Source organism: Vidua chalybeata, chromosome Z (assembly GCF_026979565.1).
Source record: "Vidua chalybeata isolate OUT-0048 chromosome Z, bVidCha1 merged haplotype, whole genome shotgun sequence".
Taxonomy (NCBI): Eukaryota; Metazoa; Chordata; class Aves; order Passeriformes; family Viduidae; genus Vidua; species Vidua chalybeata.
The window spans coordinates 44,757,404-44,775,441 of record NC_071570.1 but is presented as its reverse complement, the minus strand read 5'-3'; the positions used below and the strand labels follow the sequence as shown (position 1 = coordinate 44,775,441).

Genomic DNA, 18,038 nt, shown 5'->3' with positions numbered 1-18,038 from the left:
TCCCAGCTAAATAACATATGATGACATTAAACTATCTTGAAAAAAAATTATAGCAGCCTTGCAGGAAAGTCTGTAAAGGATTTTATATGCAGTGAGAATTTAGGAAAGATTTTAGCCTGTTAAGTATTAAAAATAATTGCAATACTTTTTTTTACCCTACAGAATGCTAGGAAAATCAAATCAACGTAAGACTTAAGTCAAGGTATTACATAAGCAGCCTTTCAAATATGCATATTATGCAATTAATTTCACATCACTCTAATTTATACGTAACTGATTATATATGAAGTATTAAATTTGCTCTGTTTTAAAGTTTTTCTTCTTACATATCTCTGGCGATTTTTAATAGAATTTAATTCCAAGAGGTTGTTCTGTTAATGTAATTTCATATATAAAGCAAAATTTGCACGCCAGTTTTTTAAAGGATTTTAATTTAACTCCTCATATGTTAATGTAGCCATACATCTTCCACTCCAATCCAATGCGTATGAGTGGGAATTAATGCTAACTTAGGATAATAATAAAAACAAAAATAAGCTGGGTTGTGAGTAATTTTTTAAATTTGGGCTTGTAATGGGTTTTCCACATTAGCTTAAGCTAATGACATTTTGTGGGGGCATTTTTAATAAGAACATGAACAAAAACTGCCTCAGCATCTGTTTTTTTTTTCCTTTTTTTTCTTTTAATTTATCAATAATTATATGAGATTCCAGTCTAAAACTGACCTGAATTTCAAGTTAGCCTATTCAAGAATTTTTTTTATTTTTACCTCTGAATACAAATAGCTATTCAGATAAGTACAGTCTATTAATGAATAACACTTTAAAAATCTATTTCTATTATATTTAAAGCTGAAGTGTGAATATAGTACCCACTGCCAATGTTCTTGTTGAGTTTAGTTATAGAAATATTGAATATATTTGCTGACTTGAGGATCTGGAGTCTAGCTGTAAACTTTTACTTAAATTCCTAAATAACTTTCAGTCCACTTTGAATTTACAGACATGGAAAGGAATATATGCATATGCATATCATTTACAGATATGTGTAGGGAACTGATTTACACATGATGTGTAACCACCAAGATGTGGGTTTAGACATAAAATGTTACTTGGAAATCAGAGCTCAACATTGCCAATTTGCATACTTTTAAGTGGCCATAACAGTTTCTCCCTTTTAATATACTAGTTAGACATTTTGCTTAACACTTACAGTGTTTAGAAAACCTAGCAACCCAAGAAAAACTCACCAAAAGCAGATGTCAAAACTAGTCAAAACTATACAGCAGAAAAAGGAATATAGACTATGTTATGATCACTCCAGTAATTCCTAGAACTCCTTAAGTCTGGAATATCCTATTGATATTTTGATGACCATTTTAGTGAACTGATCTCTGCTAACACTTTGACAACGGCTGTTATAGCTGTATGATCCCTTTTAAAGCATAAAGAAATTGGTTAGGAATTGAAAAGGGGAAGTGGAAAAAAAATAAAAAGGAATTTATGTCTCAGGGTCTAGAATCTGCAGGCTAAAAGGAATGATTGGTCCATACCCATAAATTCAATCCCAAGATGCTCTGCCAATGCAGAAAGTTGTCAAAAAAAGAAAAAAAAAAAGGAAAATGTTTCAGAAAAGAGCAATACACTGTACTTAAAAATAAATTACATATGAGAATTACAGCTATTCTGTGTCTGCACATGAAACAGGACAAAGGGCACATGGTTATCTGGGCAGCGTTCAAGTGCACCTTTTTTAGATCTGTGACCAGACCTTCTGCAAAGCTTATACACAAAAATATGTATACATGGAGCATCTGAACAGCCACAGCCCAGCGAATGTAACAGGAACCATTAACCCTTAAAGATCTTACTGAGATGAACAGGGCTGTGACCTGAGGATGCCATGTACAATGGCTGATTGTTTTCACACAGGAACATGACAGCAAAGGGATACTCTACAAAGGGCAGCATACCATTGTAAATGGGTTGTGCATTGCTCTCCCTTCTGACCCTGCTTCTGTGCCCGGAATGCATACCCTTGCTCTTGAAGGTTGTGACCTGGGGGTGGCTGGCACTGATTACTCAGTAGTGGGAGTCCTCTGCTTTGCAAGTTGACTGCAGCAGGCCTCTATCTTCTGGAAAATGAGGAGCCAACCCCTTTTCCCTGTCTTTGCACAGTGCTGCCTTGGCAGAACAACTTGTTGACCAGATGGATGGACCCTGGGGTGCAGGGCCTGATCCCTTTACACAAGCTACATGCCTAAATCAGCACTCCCAGGCCCCAGCACCTGTGGGTCAAGAGGAACACAGGTTTTCCCCCAGCTGGTAACCTAGGAGACCCTTCCCATGGGGCCAACACCACAGCCATGGTAGGTCTTGCCTTTTTTTGTTCTTGTGTGCTGTGAAGTTTATATCCAATGGTAATTTTCACAGCAAATGGATTTTTTTAATGTAGTTTGCACACATGGGGAATGTCAATTCTTTGTTGCCAATCAGTAACATTTTAAGGGTTAAGTAAGTTGGAATCCATCCAGGTGTCTTCCTAAAGAGCCAGTATTACATGCCTACCTGACCTCTGCTAATGATATGCATTAGTTGCATAGAAAGCTTGATTAAATCTTCAGTAAAATGAATGACATGCCCATGCACATATATTGCTGTAATTATGCTTGCTTATAGGTAAGACACCTAGTTTGAAGGTAATTTAATTTTAGGGAAGTCATTCATATCATGCAGTTTCTATTTCATATAATTCAATAGGGAGTTGGTATTTAAAATCGGAATATGTTCTGTCTGGAAGGCCTAACAAGAAAACATGCTGAAGAAACATGCATTGCTTATTCAAACCTAGATGTTATGTAGCTCAGACTTATCTACTTATCTATTCCCACTTATATGCCCTAAATCTGAAAAGCAGAACATCCCAACACTTCTCATTTTATAAACAGGTGGTTATTTTTGATATTTTCCTACTTAGCCTGATATTTTTGCACACTTTTTACATGCAGTGTGGCTTCTATCGAGTATTTGTCTCTAGGTGCTCTAAGAATAAATACAATAAATTATTTTTAACAACTCAGTTTTCATTCTGGTCATGACTGGGGGGACATGACAGTCTTGTGGGAAAAAATGCTTAGGAAGCAATTTTTTTTTCACCAAAGTTATTTAAAACTACAACTTGTTTGATATATTGTAGCCTGTACAGAACCAGAGGATGGTGCTGGGAAATGCAGAACAGAATCCTCCAGAACTGCATGCTCTGTTTATGAGTGGTGTGCCACAGCTGCTGGGCACTCAAGACTTTGGGGTGGCTGCTGTATGGATTCAGGTGGGTGGGTAGCCTGGAGACATGGTGCTGCCCAGTGAGGGGTGAGCACTACCTCAGGTTTTTGTAGAGAACTTGCACCTGGCAAAGAAAGGACCCAGTAGGATCAAGTGAAACAGCAGAGAGGTTCAGGAAGACCAATTTCAACTCTGAAGCACCAAAGTGTCGTGTTTCTTTCTGTGGGTAATAAAAATGCTAAAAAATTATAAATTCTTCTTCACGCAATTTCAATTAAAAACAAACTCAAATCTCCTAAACTATCACAGAGCAGACCCCCTGTATGTTAGCTGTTTCTATTTGAGGGACTGGGATACAGTCTCTTTGTGACATTTAGATTCCACTTTGGATCCAAAATCTGGTTCATTTCAATAGTGCTCAGGTTGCAAAATTGGTTTTGAACTTGATGTGTTAAGTCTCATGGCTCCTGTAAAAGTGGCAATTGGTTCAAATCTCAAGAGCATGTCCTTTCATAATTGAAGTATCCTATCATAGCAATTTTAGCACTTAGTGAAAATTAACTGAGCAATTTATAGTGAAAACCTGTCTTTTTAAATTCTGAGCAAAAGATGGACAATGGCATTTTTCAAATCTGCTTGTTCATTTAGGAGTCTTGATCTCAGCACATAGAATGTACAATTTAGGGTGCTCAGCGGCTTTAGAAAATTAAAATTTCAGGTGAGATTGATTGTCTGCTACTCTCATGCAGATGCGCCTACTTGAGAAATATGTAGAAAATGAGAAATAGTGAAGTAGTAGAATAGCTAAAGGCATACTTTTGAAGACCTGTAATTTATATGAAAAGGCTGAAAAATTAGGCCATCACACAGTAACTGCAGTTTTGGTCATATTTCTAGAACATCAGAGCTTTTCTCTTGCCCCCTTTAATGCTTCAGCCAGGTTCACTGTGACAATATGAGGCAAGGGCCATTATCATCTAAAAAGAAAATTCCTTCTGCCCCTCTTGGTACTGTCCCTCTTGCTCATCAGGGATGTGAGAGCTGAAATGGACACTGTTTAAACTGATGCCTCATGCTGAAGGATGGCATGGACCATGTTCAGGTGATCCCTAAGAAGGGCCACACCCTGCCCCTGGCCAGTTCTAAATTCACAATTCATATATAATTGTAAACTAGTGAAGTAAGCAAGTCCCTTTGAGTGGGGTCCTTGGTCCATCTGGGGCATTTGAGAGGACAAAGGGGTTTACCTGTGATTAAACTCTAGAGAGGTTCCCTCAACCTTCTATTTATTCATGGCTTTATCACTATTTCTTATCCTAGGCATCATTCTGCACAGTGTTGCTATAAGAGTTCTCTTGCCTAACTACATGAAAATTACCCTAAACTTTTAATGTTAACTCATTACTTTTGCTCTCCTCCATTTGCCTTTTGCTCTCCTCCATTTGCCTTGGTCTCCCTTGACTTCAAGGGAGAAAATGTGCAAACATTCAGACAGAAAATGCATGGAACTGATGTATTTTTGCAACAATTTGTGGACTGCCTTCTGCTGTCTTATGGACCAGTGGTGGATCATGAGTCTCAAAGTCAAAGCAGTCACAGAAAAAATCCAGGGTAGCACACCTGGTAGCAGTTGTGACTGCTATGCTCAAGGAAAGGACACTACAGGGTCTGCTAGCCAGGCTTCTGAGATGAGTCAAGTTAGCCTTTCACTCTGGTGGGACAGGGCATTTCCAGAATGCTCACTGGTGCCTTGTTCTGACCTGGCAAAACGTCCTCAGCCCAGTAACTTCAGGACTCTCAAATACCAACTTCAGGGGAGATTTCTGAAAAAAAATTTCTTTAACAACCAAATTAAGACACTAACAGCTCATTGGTAGGCAAACTTGGCTTGGAACCCCACTGACTCTTTCTTTCTTTCCAAAGAAACACCCTCCTGAAAGCAAGTGAAATTAGATAGCTGTATGGTTCACACATACATTTCTGTTTCCTACTAGCACTTATGCTGTTTAGCATCTCACTTTGCTCTGTACTATGCAAAAGCTGCATCCACAGAACTAAGTTAATCATCCACAACCCTTGGTGCAAAATATGAGCTTGGCTTTAAGTCCCAGATGCAACATTTGCCTTTAGAAGACTTTCTTAAGTCCTCTGTTAAATAATATGCTCTGGTCTGCTTTGGGTAAAAGACAAATAAAAAGTCATATAAATGCTTCTTCATTGAATTTTTTTTTTTTTAGTTAAATATAAATGTGCCCTCAGTGGACCCTTTCCAAAAGTGTCATTTCAAGATCTTAAGCAGTATAAGAAATCAGATGTTGTGGTGCAGATGCAGGGCAAGCAGAAGTGCCAGAGTCTCATAGCCATTGACTGGGGCTCTCTGAGTGACCTAAGGTAGGAAGAGGTGTGCTGTCCTGCCTCTGCATTTCAAGGACAGGAAGTGCTTGACCAACTTAAGTACTAATAACTAAGTGTAACTCTTGCAGCAAGGCAAGGGCATCTATGCCTTTTCCATGGAGACAACTTCAAACAATCTCAGCCTGGTGTCTTTAAAAATCCTAACCAGGGTTAGGAAACTGAAAAACAAAGGAGGGAAAATGCACCTCAACTTTTTTTCACTTAGGCTGGAAAATGAATTTATAATCAACATACAATTCTTCTACAGTTTTCAGATAAAATTCAGCAGCAAACAATGGATCTCATATTTTTTACACCACCTCCTTTTAAATTATTATTCTAAGATCAGAAAATCTGAGCTGCACTTTTCACCACAATCCACAGAAAAGGCCACTTAAATCTAACTTTTGGTAAACAAATACCACAATAGCATAAAAAAATTTAAAGCCATCATTACTAGAGGCATTTAAATATAACTCACACTAATGAGGTTTCTAAGGCAGGGCAAAAAAATGCATACTTGAGTGTTGGAAGGTCCAGTCACCAGTCAGCACTCTTGCGATTTATGTGGGTAGCTTCTATGATGGAAAGTATGAATTATGTATGGATGTTTTTCATCCATCAGTATAAGAGAAAACCTATGCATCTCTTCAGGCTTCAAAATGCCCAGCACATACTTACAGCTTTTTGTCCTAATACCAATGGAAATTAAATTAATCTGGTCTATAGTCTTTCTATGCTGGCAAGTAATCCATTAAAAAACCAGTTTCTATAACACTGCTTTTAGATGACAGTATATTCTGATGCCAGGAACAATTGAATGTAAGTAGTACATATGCATTTAAATGTAAGACCTAAGCAATTTTCTTGTATGTTACCTTTCATTTTGCTATAACCAATGAGAGAAAATAAATATATAGTGTACCTTCTGCTACATCCTTGTCAATTGATAATAATTAGCCCATTTCTCCATACGAAACCTTATGGGAGGTGACTACACTGTTGATTCTAGCAGTCTGTGTATGTGCATGTCTGATACTTTCATTTGGCCAAATAATCTTTGATCTCTTGCACCTGTTACTCACAATATACCCAAAACATATTAGAACTCATTGTTTAAGTAATCTCTTTTCTTTTCTTTCTGTGCTGTCTCCACTGAAGCTTGGACAAGGAAGAAAATTTTGATCTGTTTGGCAGGTGCTCTGCAGAAACAATGTAAGCACTTCAATTACCTTTAACCTCTAGTTCTAAATGTCATATATAAGTACAGGACTAGATACCCATCCTTTGGTTGAGGGAGTGCTGGCCTGTATCATGACTCATAAGCCTTTTGTGGCAAATAAAATGGCAAAATTTCAAAATTTCATTTTTGTTCTTTTTCTGCTTGATGTCACCAGGGACTCCATATCACACATTCAGAGTTAATTTCACAGCATTCCTAAGTCTTGCATTTCCCCCTACCCTCAATGCCAAACAATCTCAGGATTGCTTTCTATTATAATTTGCAATTGCTTTTTGTTATAATTTTCATGCAACAGGCAGAGACAATCAGTATTAGGCCTTAGGCAACAAATCTAGTTACAGATAAAAAAAAAAATTGGAGGAAAGATGCAGCGACAAGAAAGCAGCACCAGCTGAGCATGCTTCTACTGCGGCACAGACAGAAGAGTAGTGGACGTACTGTAGAAGCTGGCCATTACGTAGTTTTGACAGCGATCACCAGTAAATTCATTTGGGCACCTGAGAGGAAAAACAAACAAAAAAAATGGTAGAGAAAAAAACAGAGAAAAGAGAAGAGGTGAATATATGCTAAGAAAGAAGCTCCTTCAGTGTGAACTGATATGACTTGGTGAGTTCACTTTCAGAAACTGAATCTCGGTTTAGCATGTCAAAATACCTCAGGATGTTGAGAGCAAGTCATTTGCTCTGTGGAAATGTAAAGAAATACCCCCTGCAAAACCAGCCAAAACCAAACCAATCCATGTGTTTCAAGATCTGAGACAGAAATTCACCATTCCAGAGACCCAGATTGGTTTTAGGATGCTCTTTCCACAAGGCAGCAAGGACACAAGATCTGTACATACTCATCTCCATGAGTTTGGTCTTTTAGGGTTGCACTTGGCAGCAGTCTCCAAAACAGGAAAACTGACAGCATGTGCAAAACAAATTCATCTGTGAATGAATGGAAAGATCAAAAATTGCACAAACGAGAAATATTTTGGAGGTCAATAATGCCATGGTGTACAGACTGTACTTCAGAAAATCAGGTTATAAACTAGTGAGTAAAGTGGCCGGTTCCAGCTGAACTGTGAAAACACCAAGTACTATTGATTTTGTTGCTGTAGTTGGGGAAGAAAGCAAAATTCAGATTATTTTAACATACTTTCTTGGTTTTGGATTTTCATGGGCAGAGTTTCAGTACATCTTGCTCCAGTGAATCCAGGTTGGCACCTAAAGGGCAAAAACGTGATAAGCAATAGTACACCAAAACCACTGCACTAACAGACTTACATCTGCTGGTCTATGGAGTACGAGTGCATTAAGTGACCTCCTGGTTGGATGTTAGTGACAAATGATCAGAAGAGAGGCAAGAAAGTGTAACCTTTCCAGAAGATAAAACTTTGCAAAATTTACAGCAAAAATCCATCTGAGAAAAAAAAGTATTTTTGACTATTTTGAAAAAGATAGAAGAATCATGACTAGCAAAAATGTGTACCAGCTCACTGCTTATTCCACCTCATGAAAGGCCCAGATTGAGTTATTTTTTAAAACTTGCAATGCAGTGCATAACAACAATTTACACTGTTGCTTTCATTAGTCAAATAAAATCTATGAAAATACCATTATTTCTTATTTCTATGATGGCATGTTGTGTCTTCTGGTAATTTGCTTTGAGGAGGAATAGCAAGTACGGCGATCTCCGAAAAGCTGCAAAAATCCAAAAGGTCAGAAGACAAAGTCAAACAGAAAGAGTTTGAGCCATATTCAACATGGCTCACAAGAAGGTAAAATAAATCAGTCCAGACAATAAGTAAAATGAGAGGGCAGAAGTACTCTCAATATTTGCAGCCTCGAGTTGTCTGTCCTTCCAGTTCATAAGCTCTTCTACAGAAAACTTCAGTGCAGCTTTCTCCTTGATCATAGAGAATGAATTTATCTTCTATGATTTGCTCATCTTTTCTGCTGCTGCCTTCATGAATTCTTTCTTCACCTTCATTCTCCATGCTGAGCAGGGCTCAGGCTCCCAAAATGTCACCATAGGCAGGCTTCCTGTGCTTCAGACTTAAGTGTGAATGACTGTCCACCATACTAAGGATCTATAGATTTCAATCTTCGCTCTATTTCTTTCTTCTCTCCACTCTTACTCAGCATTAATCTGAAATGACCTGATATATGCTCCTGTGAAAACATTTCAGTTGTGTTGCCTGTTTTTGTGATGCTTTCCACGAGTTTGCCATTGTGCAAGAATCTCCCACTCTTTTTCTCCTGCTGATGACATGGTGCTAGCCTCTTTTTCAAATTTCTTCATAATTTACTTGCCATGTGCTAAAAAGGAAAGCTGAGATGAGCCTGTCCACTTATGATGATGTGTGAATGCTAAAGCCATTTTATTGCTCAGATGTGCAGTGCAGCACTGTTTCCAGTTTGAAAGGTTGCTTCCTGTAGACCGTACTTTTACAATCAGCTTGCAATGGTGTCCTTTCCCAAACACCTTCTCCTACTCAAAGTTTTCAGACATTATTTCTTGTTGTGGCTTTTTTTCCTAGATCATTGTCCATGTACCATTTTCCTTTAGGACAGTAGCAAAAGTTGAGGTCAAACAACATAGAGCAAAATGTATATGTTTGTGCTGTGAGAGACTTGTAATTTCCTTTCTGCCTTAAAAAAAGGCTACTTGAACCATTTATTTTTTGTTTTAACTGGGTAAAACCAAAATAATGAACCACACGTAATAGAACAATTGCTTTTTTCCTTCTACATGCACTAGTTGCAAAGAGCAGCATTTGCATGTGTTTGGTGGACACTTCTCAGAACACTGAACACGTATCATCAGACTGTTTTTCATCAGGAGAGAAATGGCTGAATGGTTCGTATTTCCATTTCATTCACTGCCTACAAATAAATGCATTCTGGGAGAGAATTTTTTTTTCCCATGGAAAGAACATTACTTAGTAATCCATTTCATGGCCTAAGTAAGAACTAGTATTTCTATCCTGTCTCTTGAATGAATACTTCTGGAACTTCTGCTTGCAAACTTGCTGATCTGAAGAAAATTCTGCCTATTTCTATTCTACAAAGGCCTTTACATGGAGACAGATGTAGAAAATGGCTATATCATTAAAAAGTACATAATCCACTCTTTTGCTGTTAACAAAAGCAGCAGCACACTTCTTTTAAGACAGTAGCATTACTTTCACCCAGTGAAATCCTGTTGTAAATTTAATTTCTTCAGTAATAACAAAATCATTATAAAAGATGATGTCTGCAAGTCGTAAATCAATTAGTCAGACTATCAAGACCTTCATGCTATGATACTTCAAAAGAACACTCCAAAACTTTAACAGATCTTATATTCACATAGATTTTTTTCAAGTAAGAAGGAAATGCTAGGAGTTTTGGTCTTAATTTTGCATTTATTGAAATCTTTTTCCTTTGGTAAACCTGGGGATGCATTTCCAACAGAACAGAAATGACTTAGGGATCTCAGTCTCATAGGAAGCCAGTAACATCCAGGCTTCTTAAGTCTATGATGTTTTCAAAATGTGACTCATGTTTTTATGAAGCTTCTGAAAATTTTATACACTAGTTTATTTAAGTAGTCAAAACTTCCTATTTCATCTGTCCTATTTTGAGTGTGTTTTACTCAGTCTTGGACCTTAATTAAAATATGTGTGGGGAAAATACATGCTACCACAGATGTAGCTGTACAGTGCTTTACTATGTCTTCACACATTTCTTGAACATTTCATATGGTTACCTCATGAAAGCAGGGAATTTTCTTGAAGTTCACACCAGTATCCAGAAGAGCAAGATCTGATCCTGTCTGGATCATCACTACACATTTAATATTTTTTTTAATATATAGCCAGATTTTAACTAAGGATGAATTTAGGATTTTTTTTTTTTTTTTTTAAGTAGAATAGGGGATTTAAAAAACCAGAGATTACTTGGAAAATTCCATGGTTGTTTTGAATCTGAGTCATGTTTTTTTGGTTAGGGATAAAACCAATTTAGAATGATATGGCTTATGCTTTAGAAATTTTGTTTTTGCTCTCAACAGATGGACCATATGGAAAAATGTGAACTTGCTACTGAGGCAGAAATATGAAAAGCAAGTATCATATTTCAAGCATTCTGTTTCCACAAGCATGTTCTAGGAGTAGACTTGTTTTCTTAGAACAATGAAGACAATATGTAGTGGTTAGATACCTATTTTAGATAACATGGAATGTTAGAATAAAAAGTGGATATCTTTATTTTTAAAGAAGTGAGAAGAAAACTGTATTTTGTCCCTTCAGTTTATCACTAAATCCACTTTCAAGTACTCACTTTTATTTCTTATATAGCTGTAATGCATTGTTTTACTGCACAACATAAAATTTTTGTTCTGGCAAGTATTAGAGGGCATAGCAAATGGCCCTGCAAGATAGTGGTGGCTGTTCTCAGATAGCCTGACTGTTCTCAAGGTAAGAATCCTTCTCCACTGCCTTATTGTAAATGAGTTTCACCCTGTCTAAGTTTATGGCTCTGATGCTTTTTTCAAATAGGCCTTGGACCACCCAGGCAGAGGCACATCTGCCAAATCTGGGAATTGCCTTTTCCTTGAAATACAGCCCCAGAATTAAAGGTTATTTCTTGTCCACAATAGGGAAAACCAGCCCCCATTTTATTCAAATATTCCCAAGACATTTTGTTAAAAAATTAGCCAGTCTATAACATCACTACAGAACATACACAGATGTCTGAATTAATAAAGTAGTCTTCATACCAGCGAAGATGGGATACCTCTGAAACTACCAAGACAATATTGATGATTAACAAGCTTGCTCAATGCTCAGCTCTACCATTCACTGGAGTTTTCTGAACAGTGTTTGGATAGGAAGTTGAAACACACAGGCTCTTGTATATGCTCTGGAGAGTCATAGCAAACTGCTCGTCTTGAATGCTGGCTTACAACAACCATGTAAATTTAACACAAATCTTTCTTTCTTTTTCTCAAAAAAGAATCCAACCCACAGCAGATATAACTTTTCCATATTTGCTTTAGCTAAAAATGATCCCAAAATTCAATGGAGCATTCATTGCTTTCAGCAGTACAGCAATCCATGAAAATCCAAATCAAAACAAAGCTCATGATGTGCAGGTAACATCTTTCTACAAAAAAAAAAAAAAAGAGGAAACTTAGAGGTAATCCAGAACATTGTGAGGTTTGGTGGGGATTTGTTAGCTTTTGTTTGTTTGTTTTTCTTAAAAAAAAACTGAAGACCAAAAACCCAAAAAACCAACAAAGACAAGCAGAAAATTTCTTCCTGGCCTCAGGAAAGCATCGCAGACCTTCACCTAACTCACCTACCAAAGCTATCTTACCAATTAGTCTTTTTTAATTTTTAGTCCAAAGAGACTGGAAAATTATGTGGTTACAGCAGATGACAGTCTTCACCAACCACTATCTCTTTGTCTGAAAACAGTAACATCCTCACAAAAGTGCACCCTTTTCATTCAGCCTTCTTGACTACCAAGGGTGCTTCCCAAGGTTTAAAGGTTGAGTTTCCTCTTAAGCTAGTATGAAGTCCCTATGACTAGTTCATCTTCAGGAGTAAAAGCTACATGACATGCTCCCAGACAGGAGGTAAATTCCAGTGCTGCAGCTCTTGATGGATGTTCTCTGATGCAAGGGACTATTGCAGCACACCAATACAGCACAACGAGGACCTGAGAAAGGTGCAGAAGCACCCCACTAAACAAAGCTCATATGATTTCATGAATCAAGATCAGCACACAAAATAGTAACCTCCACCATGACCATGACATTCGTTGTTTTTTATGCGATTAAACACAACAACAGTTGTGAATCTGGTCTCACCAGAAACCGTTTAGTTACTACATCAGACAATTAAAATAACAGTTTCTTCTATATGAAGTGCAATATTCAATGCAGTTTTCCATACCCATTTTTTATCCTAAATGTAGAATATTTAGTTTACAGTGTCTGTTTCATTTTTTCTAACATAAGGCTCCAGTTGTGTTACTTTGTGCCATATAAACACAAATAGAGGATGCTGTGCCAACATCATGTAGAAATATTTCTCAGTTAGCCTCTGCTTTGTTTCACATGCCTCTGTAGAACACAGAGCTTATTCTTGGCATTGTTTCCAAATCCACATGGTTAAAAAAATGAAGAAATGTAAGTTCAGAAGAAGTTATTTTTCAGGTGCTCCTCTAAAGAAAAAAAACATTTGTGAGACCTGATGGCTCCAACAAAAGAACCACATAGGATTTCTTACCTGCACAGGTATCTTGGGGGGTTTGGGAGGTCTTTAACCATGTAACACTCTCCCCCATTTACACAGAAGGCTTTCTGCTTTATGTCACATTTTGTGAGATGACTTGTCCCAGTTGTAGATGTGGAGGTGGCTGCAAAAGATAAGTATGAAAACACAGATCAGAGGCGGTTTTTCTTTCTGACTGGTAAGTGTACTTGTATGTGAGGGAAGAAGTAAGGCTAGGGAGTATCTGGCAAGTCCTTTGAGCTCTCTATCTACTGCTACCACAAGCACTAATCACTTGACCCTGTATTTTGTTGATTGCCAGAGAGAGTGGAGTTTAAATACATACCTCAGAGACACACAACCCCACACTCAGCCTGGGAGGAAGTGAGGGTTTTCCTACCCCTGTCAATGAAATGGCCTAAAACTTTTGCAACACTCATATGTGTTTCCTTGAAAATGTATAATTTATGTGAAGTAACTTTTATTCCATTAATTGCATTCAAGTGATTTTGGGGTGTGAGAGTCATTACAGATTGCTGATATAGTGTCCAATAAAATGAGGTCCTGGATGATATTTCCTCCTTGTATTGCCTTGAAGCAGGTATTTTTCAGTGAAGCTTAACCTGAGACCCTGTGCTTATTCAAGACCTCAGTCCAGCCACTTCCTTCTCCCCAAGGAAAGGGTGAATGGCTGAATTCTGAGTGTCTCTTTCCTTGCTCATAAATGAGAGCTGTAGCTACCCTGGGTTGACTCTGTAGGAGGAAGAGAACAGGGAGGTTGGAGGTTTTGTTCCTTCCTGTGCATATACAACTGTCACCATTGAGTTCACAGGAATCCTTGGTCCAGAGGCCAGCCTAGCATCTCCTGCAGTTGGGCTCATCTGCTTCAGATGAGCATGAGACTTTGAGACACCAATGCTGCTAAATACCATTAGGTGTCTAAATTGCTATTAAATGAAAGTATCACTCTGACCATAGTGTTTTGCAGCTTACTCCCTACTGCATTTAGGGAATACCTAGAGAAGGCAGGAGCATTGTTTATTTAGCAAACTTTAGGGAGGCTGCCAGGGAAGGATAAGTAATCACAGCCTTAGGATTTGCCAATGCAATTTCTGTCAAGGATATGCTTTTCATAAGCTCACAGAAAGCAACTCAACTTATCCCCCCAAGGAGAGGGATAAGCCCCTTTGGTGGTGACAGTCTGTCCACAGGTGTGTCTGTCCACAGAGTGCAGGTGAAGCTTAGAATTGACAATATGCCCATAAATTTTAAATGGCTGAAACTAACTGAAGAGACAACCTGCAAACCGTAAAAAGTGGCGGAGATTCTTGCATGGTATTTGTTTATTTCCAGACATATAGAAGTTAGGAATTTTGTCGCTGTGATAAAAAAACATCCTAGTATTTTTGTTTCTGAGAGACAGTTTATATCCTGAGGTGAAACAATGCTACTACCTATTGACTGATTTCACTGGAGTTGACTAGAAAGCTGCAAGCACCTACAGAAAAGTTGTCTGATATTTGAAACCTTTTCTAACACAGAGGCACCCAAGTGGCATGCTTATAATAGGTGATGTGTGACATTCTACCATTTCCTGCATTCACTGAATCTGAAGAAAATATTGTTTTAGCAGATCAACTATGAACAAATACCACTTATGCATTTTCAACTATAGTATGATACAGTCCCTGTCACACTTCATTTCTAGGCATTTCACATTACCTTCCAGGTAAATGCATTTTTAGCACTCAGTACTTGGGATAGTGCACCACCTTGCCTTCTTTCTCTTTCTTCCATGCTGCCTTGCTTGTATGGGGTGCTCTCCTCTAACAGGCCAGGAAAAAGCCTCCGGTGACCTCTTCCAAAACTGAAGTTCCCTCCTGTTTTTCACTTGCATCCACATATTGTGTCGTATCTCAACAAACCCTGATCTTGACTGGGGCCTTTTAGCCTTAATGAAATGCAAACATGGGCTACAGATTCCTCTTAATAACACATTCCTTTTTCCTGGCCCTTCAAAGCATGATTTATATCCTCTCAGACCAGGATAAATTTATGTCTGGTCTAGGGGTGGGAAAAGGGGTCATGTTTTAATAGTAGTCTGACACTCTTTCAGCTAGCACCAGTTCAAACAGAACTTTGCACCCAATGTTGACAAAAGCCTGGCCTACAGACTGCCATCCGCTCAGCAGTGAAGGGTCCTCTATATTTGATGTCAGAGGCTTGACCACCATCCTTGAGGATCTCCCCTCCCTTAGGATGGGGGAGATTTGCCTTTTGGAAGAGCCTTTCCTTCTCTGCTGGTTTGAAAGGAGCCCAGATTATTATCGTAAAGGAGATGCCTGACATGACAGGCTGTGTCATACCATATCTTAGGATGTAACAATATGGGTGAACAAATTCCATCTGTACAGCTAATGCATACTTTGAAGCCTTTGTGAGTCTCAACATGCAAACAATATTAAGCTTATCACTGATGATAACCTATCCACCCTTTAATAAAGGACACACTTCAAGTTGTGAGCCAAATACCCTGAGGATGTCCCTGAGCTCAGAAAGCTGGTGCATTGATTTGGAAGGGGAAAACCAGCAATATTATCTGCAACATTTTTGAAAAAAAAAGAAACCCCACCATTTGCTACCCTGCTGGCTACTGTAATGTTTTAAATTGAACATTGAATACACTAACAACTGGGCTTGTAGGCTGTCCATATTGTTCAGTAATCTCACTTGCTGTTTCTTTAGGCAGAAGTTCAATCAAAACCAGAACACCATGGAGTTTCAAAGTTAACCATGATTTCCCAACTGATGTAAGTGAGATTTGGACAGCAGCAATAGCTCTGAACTGATCACTAGAAATGGGAATAATCTGCAGCTCTCAGAGAAATCTCAAGAGACAAGGGCATCACACATATTTGTGAGGAGTATCTTCACCCATGTTTTGGGCATCACATGTTCAAAACTGTTGTATAAATCTTGCACAAGAATTTTCTCTGCATTTCTGATCTGCTAGCACCATAGTCCCTGTCTGCCTGAGCTTTGTAATGAGTTGAGGGGAGGAAAGAGGTCTACTGGGAGTAGTTCTGATATTAATTTTTCTTTGCAAAGTAAGCATAGTTTTTATGGCATATGGCCAGTATTCAATGTATGCACTGTAAGCCTACTTTGCCAATTAAATACAAGAAACACTATGTGTTTGGGTTTCACTTAATGTCACATAAGGGAAGAAATGTTTTGTTTGGGAGCAGGTGTTCATCAGAGCCCATTTCACACAGTCTATAACTATCCCCAAAATATGGCCTTTCTGTACATCTCTAGCAGACATGGTCTTGGAAGATGTTTAGTGGGAATGTCCAACAGTGATGAGGTAAAGCACACAGCTGTAGAATATGTACCTGTGCACTGTTACTTCTCCACTTGTACTTCTTGACTTGTACTAGTCAAAATTTGTACCTACTTTCTTTTTTGTAATGTTTTTTTTCAGCTATACAAGCACAAGAGAGAAAAGCTGTTTTTTATCTAAAGTCCTATACCAAACACTTAGCTTACTGCAAGGACTAAGTTACACACATTACAGGTAAATCACAATTTGAAATTAGCATGCATGAGAGAATATCTGAAAACACTGCATAGTTTACCTTCCCCTTTCCCTTCCCTGAAGGCAGAAACACCATATTTAAAAAGGCCACTGCACACAGTGTTAACAAGGGCACTACTTGTAAAGCAAATATTCACACAGCACTGAAAAACAATGAGATCTGCTCCCATCCACGGGAATTGCCTAAAGGCATTAACAAGAAGAAAAATAGAAGCTATTCCTTTTACAAAAGCGGTTCTCTAAAAGGTGAATTACTGTTGTAAAACTACCTTATGTTCATTTCATGTCAATCAGACAAAACTTTATGTAATTCTGTTCTGTTCTTACCTGGGGACTCTCTGAACCTTTTCTTTCTGGTCTGAAATAGAAAAATGCATTCTCCTTCTCTCTCTTGCTTTCAAAAAACCTCTCTGATGTTTAGTGGCTACAGCACCAAGACTCCCAGACCCTGTGCAGACTAGACAGTCCACTGAAAGGAGCCCTAAGGGATCCCTTACTCAATTCAGATTGAGAGAGAAGAGTTTTGCAACCTAAACAGAATAGTATCCATGCCTGTTTGAATTGAGTTTCTGCAAAGGTGGTGTAAAATCAGAGGACACACTCAAAGTCATCTAAGGTAGCTAGTGAGATGTTTATGACTCAATGGAGACAAAGTAGCATCTGCATCACAAAGGAAAGTTTGCCATTCTCACTGAAAGGCCACTTACTCAAGGTAAATATGCCACCTTATTGGACTGCAGATGGACACCTTTCCAGTCTCCTTTTGTGAACCTGTGGCTCATGCTGGTGGAGAGAAAGGGACCTGTGTGGAGTGAAGGATGGACCGAGGGAGAGAAGGAGGTGCACACAAACATGCTTTGGGGTGACAGAGTGTCTGCTCCCAGTTGAAAGCCAGTTTTACTAACTCGTATTCCTACATTTGAAGTTCATTCATTTCTGTGAAAGCACAGTCCAGCTCCCTACTGACTCGCTGATGTGCCATTTAGAGATGCACATCCTTGATCTGTAGGGTACATTGATTCCCTGTGTAACCTTTGCTGTAGCACTTAACTCCTCTGTATTTCCATGAAACCACCTACATTTTCTTCCTGCTGAGTACTGAGCCTCTTCAACTCACTCTGACTTCCCTGATGAATCCAACTTACAAGGTACTTATAGTACAGAAAACCTTGTACTATATTGTATATAGTATTTCTGTACTGCACTGAATGAGGAAAGCTGCTGGTTCCAGTGTAACTGTGGGCAGCAGAAGCTATATGGGTACTTTCAAAGAGA

General features: G+C 38.5%; 1 protein-coding gene across 3 annotated transcripts in view; it reads right to left on the bottom strand.

Annotated features, from left to right (window-relative positions):
* The window catches only part of NRG1 (neuregulin 1), a 95,319-nt gene that overhangs the window by 18,543 nt on the left and 58,738 nt on the right, over window positions 1–18,038 (bottom strand). The window contains exons 2-4 of one of the 3 annotated variants that reach the window (XM_053931951.1): window positions 13,181–13,310; window positions 8,059–8,126; window positions 1,553–1,576 (exon numbers count right to left, since the gene is read on the bottom strand). In XM_053931951.1, the coding sequence (XP_053787926.1) occupies window positions 1,553–1,576; window positions 8,059–8,126; window positions 13,181–13,310 (222 nt within the window). Of the gene's footprint in view, window positions 1–1,552; window positions 1,577–7,356; window positions 7,416–8,058; window positions 8,127–13,180; window positions 13,311–18,038 lie in introns of all 3 variants that reach the window. The other 2 variants (XM_053931950.1, XM_053931952.1) reach the window with 2 other exon arrangements.